We start from the raw sequence: 11043 nt of genomic DNA on the forward strand, positions 1-11043 counted from the left end.
TTGGATGAGTTTCTGCTTCAGCTCAAATGTTTTTTTTTACACTAGGAAATTAAGCATGTTCAGTTTTGCAGCACAAACGGGGGGGGGGGGGGGGGGGGGGGGGGGGGGGGGATACCTGTGCAAGCCAAGTATCAAATGCCAAGTGCTCTGCTGATGCAAACAGGAGCCGGCAGAAAAATCTCTTCACCAACAAAACTGTGTTGCACTTCTTTACAAAATAAAACATTTATTTTCTTTACCCTTACCACCCCCCCCCCTTCTCTTTTACAGATAACACAGAGGACTGAATCCAAAAGTAGCATACAGCTGCCTGAATGATAGTCAGGAGGAAGGAGGCCCTGCCAGAATCTTCTGCGTGGCACTGGTTGGGGTGTCCCCTCTGTCTCCTGCTCCCGAAACCAGGCTGATAGACGCAGGGGATGGAGGTGCCGCTTGTTGATTTTGAGAACATGGATGATGTTGGCATCAACCTGGGAGACCCCAATGACTCCGGGTACCCGACTTCACCCCCCTCAGAGGCCCCCGATCAGAATCTCTTACCCCGCCATTTGACCTCTCCTCACCAGTCGCCGCACAGAGGACGACGTAGGCATCAGTCCGGCCAAGAAGGGTTGTCACCCACCTCTCCTCCGACTCCGACCACTAAAGCACACTCCAGCAGTGGCAGCTTGATCTCCCATCTGAAGCTCCTGATCAATAGTGAGTCTCCCACCGACAGTGTCTTCAGCAAGATGGCCAAGGATTGCTATGAGAATGAAGACTTGTTTGAAAAGCACAGCGTGGAAGAAAAGGACGAGAAAGTTGTCATCAATATTTCGGGGCTGATGTTCGAGACCCAACTCAGCACCCTGAATAAGTTTCCCGAGACACTGCTCGGTGACCCCATGAAGAGAATAAGGCACTTTGACCCGCTGAAGAATGAGTATTTTTTTGACCGAAACCGCCCATCTTTTGATGGAGTTCTGCACTACTATCAGTCGGGGGGCAGAATCCGCAGACCGGTCAATGTTCCCTTAGATGTTTTTGCTAATGAAATAGTGTTCTACGAGTTGGGTCATGAAGCCATGGAGCAGTTCCGGGAAGACGAAGGGTTTGTCAAAGAGCCAGAGGTCCTATTGCCCACCAACGAAGTCAAACGACAGTTCTGGCTCCTGTTTGAATACCCAGAAAGCTCCAGTGCAGCCAAATCTGTAGCTCTAGTTTCTGTGTTAGTCATTATCATTTCCATCTTCATCTTCTGCCTAGAGACTCTGCCAGAGTTCAGGGATGACAATGACTTCATCCCAGGTTTAATCGTGAACGGGACCCAATTACCTGGCTCCCGGCCCGCTGCTAAAGACTTACTGGCGTATTTCACGGACCCCTTTTTCATTGTGGAGACTATTTGCGTTATATGGTTCTTCTTTGAAGTCAGTGTCCGTTTTGTGGTGTGTCCCAGCAAGAGGGATTTCTTCAATAACATCATGAATACTATTGACATAGTCTCTATAATTCCCTACTTTGTAACCCTGGCAACAGAGCTGGCCACGACCCCTGATGATGATATTAACTCTGGTCAGAACATGTCCCTGGCAATCCTGAGAATCATCCGTCTAGTGAGAGTTTTCCGAATTTTTAAACTCTCCCGACACTCCAAGGGGCTTCAGATCTTGGGGCAGACCTTGAAGGCCAGTATGAGGGAACTTGGGCTGCTCATCTTCTTCCTTTTTATAGGAGTCATCCTATTCTCAAGTGCCATCTACTTTGCAGAAGTGGATGAGCCCCAGACACAGTTTGTTAGCATCCCTGACGGCTTCTGGTGGGCTGTGGTGACAATGACCACTGTGGGATATGGAGACATGTGCCCAATCACAATCGGAGGCAAAATGGTCGGCACCCTCTGTGCCATTGCTGGTGTGCTGACCATTGCCTTGCCCGTCCCCGTCATCGTCTCAAATTTTAACTATTTTTATCACCGTGAAACTGAGCAGGAGGAGAAGCAGATAATGGATGCAGCGGCAGAGGCTGCCCAGAAAATGTCAGCTGCAAACAAGTATGGTAGCACACCTTCTCTAAGCAAAAGTAACGGAGCTTGGCAGAATGAGAAAAACGGCATGCAATAATAGAGAAACTTGAATATTTACAAGGTCAAATCAAACATATCCAATGGTGAGATTGCACTGGGTGATATCAGTTTATCTTTCTAACTGTTTTGTACTCCGAACATGGCAGCATTTGTGCATTGTTACAGTATTAGGCACTGTGTGGTGAGACAGCAATTACACAAGTTGTCTGTCCGCGTGTGGATGTGTCAAAGTGCAATTAACACAACTCAGCAACTACTATGTCAGTTAACTTCGATGAGAATAACTGAAAGTAATAATGATTTTCTTCCATCCAGAGCAATTTGAAGAGAGATATGATGGCTTATTTTTAGTAGAGACATTCTCAATTAAAATGTAAATCAATAGAATAACTAATTAAAGGCAGAGTATGTTGTCAATTTCACCAAAATGTCCTTGAATTCGGTAATTTTATCCCACAGAAGAAAATAAATCTAAAACAGTTTTGATAATTGTAGCATTGAAACTAGAAGTATCCTCGAAGTTCATATTACATCACATATCCATGTTAGTATAATACACCCTGTAATATTCAGCTAAAGCTAGATGGAACTTGGCATGATTTTCAAGGGCAGGGGAATGAGTGCAGTGCAAGGCCAGAGGACATCAGTGCGCACATCGTCTTATCAGCAAATATGAAGTTGTGAATGGTTTTCCAGCTCTCCTACTTATGGCACTGCGTAAATATGTGTGATAAATACCTGGCAGGTTAGCACATCTGCTATTGATCTTGTAGATAGGCTGCATAAGAAAAATCCATCAATGAAACTGCTTAACATTCACTGCATTATAACACATGAAGTACTGTAGTTGCATGCAGCTGTTTCAACTTTAAAAATCAAAGGTTATTTTTAAATTCATATTTTTTATTTTATTATTTGGCACAGATAATGCCAATATAGCTGTAAATGCAGTTACCATTCTAACATGTTATCATAATGTGAATTAACCCTTGTATAACCATATCAATTCATTGCAAAGAAAGCCCCCCCCCATCCCCCCACCCCACACACACACACACACATCTTAAGCACTTTCGGAGCTTTACACCATCAACTTATGGCAGGGAAAACATATTTTTGTGTGTGTAGAAATTTGAGATCATGAGATACATATTTGTAATCAGCCTGGAATCGAGGATATGGCTAACAAAAAAAACTTTGCACAATCGTCTCACATTACATTTGTTCTCTCGTTTGTATTGCATGGCATAGTGTGCCGAAATAAGGTTAAACTCTTATTACCAGTAAATGAACGTTTGACTTACTTAATGTAGCTAAATATGTTATGGTATTTTAATCATATACTAGTGAAGATCATTATATTCCATGTGATAGGGAAAGCCAATATTTTAACTTGATTTGTTTGTGACCACAGGGAAAACAGGAATTGGTACTATATACAGTATATGCATGCCACAATCCAATCTTGGAAATGTATTATATATGAGTTCATTATACATACTGTATAAAGGCAGCTTCTATAGAAATGGCACTGGATGTAGTTGTAGCACAATCAAGGCCTTTCTTCTACTGCTACACTATGCAATGATGACAGGTGGGTGGAAAACTAAGGTGTTATATTTTTCACCCACGGAAAGAGCAATACCTGTAATTAATTCAAATTAAATGCAATAAGGTGACGTCAATAAGCACGGTGGTACTCAGCACTTTACTATGTTATGAAGTACTCAATGTATGAGGACTGTTACTTGTGTCAACATTGTACAATATACAATGTCATAATTTGCTATGTTTTATTTCTTCTGTAAAGAGTGCCTTTTATTAAACATGTATCCTAACTGTGTTAAGTTTCCCTCTTGTGGTTTCTTTTCTAGGATAGAATTGTCCCTGTCACATCAGACATCAAGCTCACGTTAAGTTTTTTTTTTTTAAGTTTATTTTTAATCTCATTATGTGATACTCATTATCACCTCATGTTAGCTGTTATTAGTGTTCTCGCTTTGGGCTCTCTGCAATGATATCATGATGGCATCCCTCTCTCTCTCTCTCTCTCTCTCTCTCTCTCTCTCTCTCTCTCTCTCTCTCTCTCTCTCTCTCTCTCTCTCTCTCTCTCTCTCTCTCTCTCTCTCTCTCTCTCTCTCTTTCTCTCTCTATCTCCCTGTTCCTCTCTTTCCAAAAGTCCCGGGCTGAATTAAAAAAAATATATATCCGCAGTCGGTGTTGGCATATTGTGGAGGAGCAGATGTTTCTCGCTGTGTCTTCTGGGTAACACGCCTGTTACCTAATTGAGAAATGTGTTGGATACAGCATGGCTAAAAATAGAAGTCATGCAGGAATGCAACAGATTGAGAATTGACACAGTCATTGAGGAGTGTTGTTGTTGTCTAAATTATCGGTCAAAAAAGTGAATACTGTTTTCTGTCTATCGCCACACAACTCTTGCCTCGATGAAAGAACACTGTACCGCTGTGAGCTTAAACATGTGTTGACTGGGACAGCTTCAAAAGCAAAAGTACCTAATTGAAGGTAAAAAAGCTAATTAATTGTTATAGGCTGAGGCTATAGGAGCTGGCTGTTTCACTTGATGCTTTACAGTCACATCAAGGACATATTGTCTGTCATTATGTTAAATCAGTAGCTAATTCTTATTTGTGCACCTCTTCTATACTCGGGATTTTAGATGTTTTGAGCTCATGGATTCCTCACTAGGCCTCCATGCTTAAACATCCCGGCTGTGTTTTTGTCGCCGATTATTTGTCTCGTCACTTAACAGTCAGGTCAGCAGAGTGCCATTCTGCCCTGCTGACCACAGATCGCACAGTGATAGACCAACTAATAGGCCTGATCGCCTTTTGGCATTTAACAGACAGGTGTCACCGGCAAGGTCAAGCCAAAGTGAGGCTGTCATTAATAATTGATGGGGTGTTCCACGAAGAGATCCAATGCCCCTTTGATATAGATTAACCACAAGAAATACAGTCAAAGAACAGCAGACTGGGCTGCAACTTTTAGTGCACCTTAAAATGTCACTGTGGCTTGTCTGTTATTAACTGTCTGTCCAAGCTGTGTCCGACTCCTTCCAGGGAAACAATGGATGGGTCTCACGCGAAAGCTCAGAGAGTGAGCCTCATATCAGCGGATTGGGTTTCTGTTGTTGTCAGCAGACACGTTAAAAGCCATTTTAGAGCGGCATTGGCAGCAGCTCGTGTACTGTAGTTCACGCCCTCTAGAAAGCAAAGTCACTTGGACCAGGGCGGCTTGGTTTTGTGTTCAACCTCTCCGAAGTCTCCCGTTTCTCCTTGTGACTGTAGCTCTTCTGGAAGCATGAAAGAGAACCCGGTGGCACCAGTCTTGAACACCGCTCGAAATGACCTTGCCGTGACGTTTTCGATCAAAGTGGCAAACGCGATGCCGCCTTGGAGCACAGCAGGTGTAATGTTGAGTGGCAAAGCAATCCTCATGGGTTTAATATTGATCAACGTTCCGCTGGGCTCCCCTACAGTATAACTTGAGCCATTGATTCGATGCCCTGACTTTGCTGACCAAGAGCATTCAGACATGGCTTTTGCATTCCTTTTATAGCTTCTTTATCGACTACCTGGCTAATATGATTAAGCTGAATAGAGAAACAAATCTTCTCGAAAAGAGGGAACAGGGTGCATTATGACAGCCACATGAGCAGCATATTTTTGGCATGAGATAAACTGAGCTTGTGAGATGCCCCATCTGCTCGCACAGCACTGGAGAGGATGAAGGAAGGACAGGTGGACTCGACCGCTTTGTGGCAGGCATCGTGACACAGTGTGATAAAACACTCAGCATGTTTGAGAAGATGCTCTGTTTCTCATTTTCTCCACCATACTGGAGAGATCTGATGTCATCGAGGCATCCCAAAGGTCCACCTATTCACTGCTGTTAAACAGTAAATTTGTTATTTTTCATTCATTTATTTTTCTTTGCTGGATACGCCTGGCTATGTTAGACATGACATTGACAGATTCTCTCTCATACTTCTAAGACTCTTTCAGTGATATGACAAGTAACTTATCTATGTGATCCTGATTGAGAGTTTGAGGCAGAAAGAATTTGTTAATTAAAAGTCTTTAATTATTTAAATGACATTTTGGTCCACTTTAATAATTAAGAGTGGCTTGAAAGGACTGTTTTTGGTGACCAGCTCTCAATAAATCAAATATCCCATTATAATTCATATGATCAATCAACAAAGCATTTACGGCTTATTTTATGCAAAAATAATACATCATTTTGGATGCCACTTAACGGTATTTGTGTGAATGTGCTTGGTTGGCTCAGGTCCGATCTGCCATGCTGAACTAAATCCATATCCATCATCTTTGAGATTGGAGAGAGTGGGATCCCATGACAGAGAGAGCGAGTCCTGATTCAAGGGGATAAAGATTTATGACAGGTAACTGCACAGTGACTGCAGTGCGTCAGCCCTTGAGGTCAGTGGCCAGGCGTTGTGGGACGAAACATGAGTCTCAAATTTGTCCTGCTTAGCGGCCATGAAAAATGAAGAAGGTGACCTAAAGTATCAACCGAAGATCAGACAGTAGACGGCCACAGGCAGATTTTACCATCTGGGACAAGCAGAAATATTTACAGAGACTCATTGGAGAGACGATATGATTGTGCCAGAAATATCGGTCATGCAGCTGTAGTTCATTACAAAGATCAATCCGGATAACAATACAAAGACAACACCCTTAATTACTATTCTTCATAAACCAAATACCAAGCTTCCAGAATAAAGAGAGATTCATTCATTATGACTTCAGTATTGAGTTATTCTACCTGATAAATAAAATAAATGTTCTCTTAGATTGGACATTCGACACTCTTAGTTCGACACAAACTATCAAGTATACAACCTGAACATTGACTGGGAGATGTGGGTGGGTCTGCAAAGTCACTTAAACAACAGGCAGCATTAAGATAATTTATTAAAGGTGCACAATGTAACTTTGGGTGTGTCGGAGAAGTGAACATTTTACAGGAACACTTTCATATCTGAATAAACACACTTGCCTAACAGGAAAATGTGATCCCTGGAACACTGTTTGAAGTTAGAAAGCTGTTTCACTGTCGTTGTTTACAGCAGCACGGCCCCCAGTTTAGTTTACAAAAATTCTAGTCTTACTTTTGGTTCCAAGTGTCTTAAAATCATTAAGGTTTGATTTATGATGATAGAATCATTCAATAGTAAGAAATCCATGTTGGTGAAAAAATGTTTTGTAACCTAACTACAAGCTCTGCAAATGTAAACAAATCCCCCTCACTTGAAACTGTAGAATGCACCTTTAATTAAGTAAAAGTAGCAATACTGCAATATAGAAATACACCATTACACGTTAAAGTCCTGTATTGAAAATGTCATTAAAGTAAGAATATTATGAGCAAAATCATAAGTTAAAGTAATAATCATGCAAAAAAAATGGCCCCTGTGATCATTATACTATAATAATGTCATTACTGATGCATTAACATCCAAGCAGCATGTAATGTTGAAGAAGTTGAAAGAAGTTCTATAATTTTTTTTCTTTTTAAATGCTGTAAAACAAATGTAGTGTAGTAGAATTGCTATACAATATTTCCCTCTGAATTAGATAGATAGATAGATAGATAGATAGATAGATAGATAGATAGATAGATAGATAGATAGATAGATAGATAGATAGATAGATAGATAGATAGATAGATAGATAGATAGATAGATAGATAGATAGATAGATAGATATATAGATAGACAGACAGACAGACAGACAGACAGACAGACAGACAGACAGACAGACAGACAGACAGACAGACAGACAGACAGACAGACAGACAGATAGACAGACAGATAGATAGATAGACAGATAGATACTTTGATCCTTCAAGGGAACTTTAAAGCTATTTATTTAGCATGACTTGGCAAGTAATAGTAAGTACATCCTATATACACTAGACCACTGCTGCTGTATTTGCTAGGCCCAGCAGGCGGAAGCGGTTCACAGTGTTAAGCATGGCACCTTGTGGGTTCTCTGTGTTACTACACCAAAGCGCACTGGTAGAGGTTTTTTCACTCATTTATGGCTTTACATATAAAATAGGACCAAATTAGTTAGAATTTTCTGGGGCTATCGTGAATTATAATCAGAATATTTAGTATTAGCTCTTCTCCTAACCTCAAACATGAGGGTTTGAGTCCAACTAAAACAGATTCAATGTCAAAATGTAGCCTACTCTCATTTGTCTTTGAGATGAATGAAAATCTCTCCAAAGTACAAGATAATTAGAAGAAAGAGAATTAATGTATATCTTTCTTGAAAACATAAAAACAAATCAGCAATGTGATCAGGAAACGTGTTGTTTGTAACCAACATTGGGGACTCGAGGTCACCGGAGGCTGTTAAAGTTCAAACTCCGGTCATCTCTGCACACAATGCACAACAAGCAAGAAGAAGCTGCTTTGTTGCCTCTAGAACAAGTTGCATCATAGACCAATCAAAGTGGTTTCGCCTTCAATTACATAAAGCATCTTGTTCCAGTAAACATGATGACAGATTACTCATGGAGTCAGATGTCAGTCTGGTCATATAGATAGTTGGTAGATAGCAAAATAAGGAAGGAGACAAGCCCTATTCCCTTAAATGAAAATAGTTTTACTTTGATCGCGGTTATTCCGTGGAAAACGTTGACAGTGCTACATACTTCTACAGCTCCTTTCCTGAGGCCAAGCTCATTCATGTCTGCAAACTGCAGGGAAAAGAAGGGATTATTCGACAGAGGGCGGTTTATTGGCCATTGCACATGGTCAATAATTAACAAGATTACAAAGGTGAAAATATTGATGAATTGAATAAAGTCATTAAAATGGCATCGAGAAAAACATTTTTGAAGTACTGTTCTTCACATTAAAAATAAACTACTCTACCAGTATTTTATTTTTAATAAAGATAAAACATGCTCCAACAACTCATAGTATTATTACTATGATTATTAACAATATTATGAGTTGATTGACGGATCATTATTCTATAACTAGTTTGATAAAAAATACTGCAGCTCCTCAAATGTGACGATTCTCTTCTTTTCCCTGTTTTATATCATTGTTCACTGAACATTTTGTTGGTTTTTGGACAAAATAATGAAAATCTGAAAATACCATGGGCTTTGGAAAACGTATGATTCTCATTTTCTGATATATTTTAGGACTTACTATTAATGAATAGTAAATATGTTTGTGACTTATTAACCAAACATAAGAATAATTATTTGCTGCTCTTGTTGACCTTTGACCTTAACCCCTCAGCACCACAGCAATGCATGTTGCAGAATCATTGGGCACTGATTAATCAATACACAGCTTGATAGGATCCAGTCTCGGTTATCAGACTTTAGTTTTTATGTTTTTCTTTCTGACATAACCTCCTTTGGTGTCTTTATCAAACTCATTGTATCTACTACATTATGAATTAAAGGTATCTTATCTATTTGTCGATTTCCAAAACATACCGATCCCAAGGCGTAATATAAGGTAAAACACTATTCAACACTAAAGGCAAACACTATTTACAACATGGTTCAAAAATGTAAAAATTAAATCAAAATACCATTTTGTTTTTGATATATTTTAATAGCTCAATCAAAATGTCATTATGATTTGTCATCATACTCCATGCTTGAGCTCCCACCTCAGGAAGTCCCTTTAATTTAAAACTATTCCAATACACCAAAATCTCAAAATAAGAGCTTCTTTTTCCATGATATGAAAATACACTGGCTCTGCTGTTACAGCCATGTGTAGCGTTGTTCACCACTGTATGTCTTGATTGCCATCTTTAATTAAAATGTGTGGGTTTTATTGCGTGTTCAACATAGTGTCCACGCTGCAAACCAATGTACCTCTACTCAGCCGGACCTTATTGTCTACTCTAGGTAAACTAAAGTTAGAAGGATTCAGGATCATGCCCATTGATCATACCTTAGGCCTACACATAGGCTAATGCAGCTTGTGTTGCACTGCACTTTATAGCATCTATAAATCTGGTGTGCGAGTGTGACAGTACATTTATTCAAGTAGCGTACTTAAATACTAATTTCCGATACTTGCAACAGTAGGCCTATACTTTTACTCCACTACATTTTGGAAAACAATATTGTGCATTTTACCTCACTACTTAAATTTGACAGTTTCAGTTTTAAGTTTGTTTGCAGATTGATATTATTACTATGCTACAAAATATAAATGCTGATGTATAATTAATTATTGATTAATTTAATATACCAAGCAGTAGCCTATAAACTTAGTTTAAATTAGCTCCACCTTTACTGGCTACAACATTAGGCATTGTTACACAATATTTTTTCAGTTATGATAGGCTTACAACATAAATTCTAATGAAATGGACCATCTTGCCTAATGAGTAGCTTCATTTTACTTTTTGGTATTCAGTAGTTCGGCTAATTACTGCTTATAGCCTACTTTTATTATTTTCCTCAAGCTAACTTTTGAATAGCCTACAAGACTTTGACTTCTTCATGTCGTAGTGCTACTATTTACTGAGGATGTTGTATCCTGCCCAATAGGCAGACACAAAAGCAGCCAGAGCTACCAGTGTTTCTTCCTAAAAAGGTAGGCTATCTAGAAGCAAATGATCTGTTCAGCTTTTTTTCTTCCTTTTTTTCTCTTTCTCTTTTGCTTCCTGCTTCAACGTGGCCAGAAACCATGTGCATATAACACGCGACGGCGAAACCGTAAACAAGAGTCGGAGCATTACGTAGGCTATCTATGGGCTCACCTGTTGAAAGCAGGAAACCTTATCAATTTCCCCGTCCTCATCCGCCCACATTCTTTCAGCGAAGATGACGGTGCGGCTGGTGATCAGCGACGTGCCCAAACATGGGTGGAGTGTGTGAGCAGGTAAGCTATAGTTACGCCCGCACGCACTTCGTCCGAAGAGTCCCTAACACAA

At 40.0% G+C, this 11043-nt stretch overlaps 1 protein-coding gene across 1 annotated transcript; it reads left to right on the plus strand.

Annotated features, from left to right (window-relative positions):
- Nucleotides 1-419: 419 nt before the first annotated feature.
- On the plus strand, nucleotides 420-2102 carry LOC307249529 (potassium voltage-gated channel subfamily A member 10-like; the record flags this gene model as incomplete). The annotated part of the gene is made up of 1 exon (XM_080026291.1): nucleotides 420-2102. One exon carries the CDS (start codon nucleotides 420-422, stop codon nucleotides 2100-2102), a length of 1683 nt encoding a protein of 560 aa, XP_079882417.1.
- Between the last annotated feature and the right edge of the window lie 8941 nt (nucleotides 2103-11043).

This window comes from Ammodytes marinus (assembly GCF_949987685.1).
Source record: "Ammodytes marinus genome assembly, chromosome: 4".
In the NCBI taxonomy this organism is placed as follows: domain Eukaryota; kingdom Metazoa; phylum Chordata; class Actinopteri; order Uranoscopiformes; family Ammodytidae; genus Ammodytes; species Ammodytes marinus.